Source organism: Condylura cristata, unplaced genomic scaffold (genome assembly GCF_000260355.1).
Source record: "Condylura cristata isolate star-nosed mole 26May11 unplaced genomic scaffold, ConCri1.0 scaffold00211, whole genome shotgun sequence".
Lineage (NCBI taxonomy): Eukaryota > Metazoa > Chordata > Mammalia > Eulipotyphla > Talpidae > Condylura > Condylura cristata.
Window position 1 is genome coordinate 5,213 of NW_004567312.1, and position 1,366 is coordinate 6,578.

Here is a 1,366-nt window from a genome sequence, read left to right on the forward strand (position 1 = left end):
AGAGCATAGTAAAAATCCCACTGAAAAGTTGTCACTATACTGTTTTTTTAAAGATTTATTTACTTATGCATACAGAACTGGGGTACAGGCCAGCAGTTCAGGGCAGTGAGAGGATTCACCAGAGACAGAGTAGGGAGCAGAACAGGCTGTTTGATACAGGCAAGATAGGAGAGATCTGCTGTGCCATGTGTGTCACCTCCGGGTCCAGGGATCCATCCCACACTGAAGCTACTGTGCTAGCTTGCAGTGCTGCCTCCTAACCTGCTGCACCACCAGGGAGGGCCCAGTTACTATACTATTGAAATGAGCTAGACATCTTACAAACCTTGCCCTATGCTTACTTGTGAAAATACTTTAGAAACCCAACTGATCAAATCCCAAATTATGAAGTTCCATTTGTTTTTGCCAGTTCAAAGTAATTATGAATGGCACAGGAAGAATGCTGGAAGATAAAGAATCCCATAGATGGCCAGAATCTTACTTTGTTATCAAGAACAGTTGATTGCAGCACTTAGCTACATTATATTTTTTTGTTACCTTCATTAACAAGCAGTGAATCACTTAAATGTAGTCTTATTAGAAGCTTAATACAAAGGATGGCATATGCAAGGTACTACAGAGCCTGAGAGAGGAAAAGAGCTGAATGTATATATTAACAATCATGAATTAAAAGAGGGATAAGTCCAGGCAGGAGTCTTTTTTGTAGAGCTCAAGGCCATATAGGAGTGTTATATTCTTTCTGGTGAACTTGACCTATAAGGGTCAAATAAGTCCACTCAACTGAAAAAAAGAAATCATACACCCTAATATATCCAGAGACACAGGGACTTTTTAGTCACCTGTTTACAAAATAACCCCCCCTCATATTTATGAAACAGGAATACTTTTCGCAATACTGATTTTTTTTTCTTTGTCACTGACTCAAATTAACCCTCCAATACACCAGCAGAAACGTCAGCATGCCTTTTAGAGAGACACAGACCTCTTTCTCCTTCTGACAAAATCTTCTGAATGAACAAAGTTGGAGAATACCTTAGTGAGGTGATTATCTGATGTCTCGGTGCTGCTCCCAAAGTCCGACTGCTTTAGGAAAGGGCACAAGACGTGCCCGATGGCCCTGTGGATGTAGTTGTCAAAGATATAGTAAATGACAGGGTTGACACAGCTGTTGGCAAATGCGAACGGCCCACTCACCTCCATGCCCAGCTGGAGAACAGCTGAAGACAAGGAGAGCTCTTGCTGCAACCCAGAGACAATGGCCAGCAGCTTGAAAGTATTGAAGGGCAGCCAGGAGAAGACAAAGGCAGCCACGACAATAAAAATGACCTTTATGGATTTTCTCAGTTTTTTGTTATGTTTTCCTGGC

General features: G+C 41.8%; 1 protein-coding gene across 1 annotated transcript in view; it reads right to left on the reverse strand.

Moving 5' to 3' along the window:
• Window positions 1-966: 966 nt before the first annotated feature.
• LOC101628900 (G-protein coupled receptor 15-like) overlaps window positions 967-1,366 on the reverse strand; it is a 1,144-nt gene continuing 744 nt past the window's right edge. Inside the window, exon 2 of the mRNA XM_004695757.1 lies at window positions 967-1,361. Coding sequence (XP_004695814.1) covers window positions 967-1,361 — 395 coding nt within the window. The remainder of the gene's footprint in view (window positions 1,362-1,366) is intronic.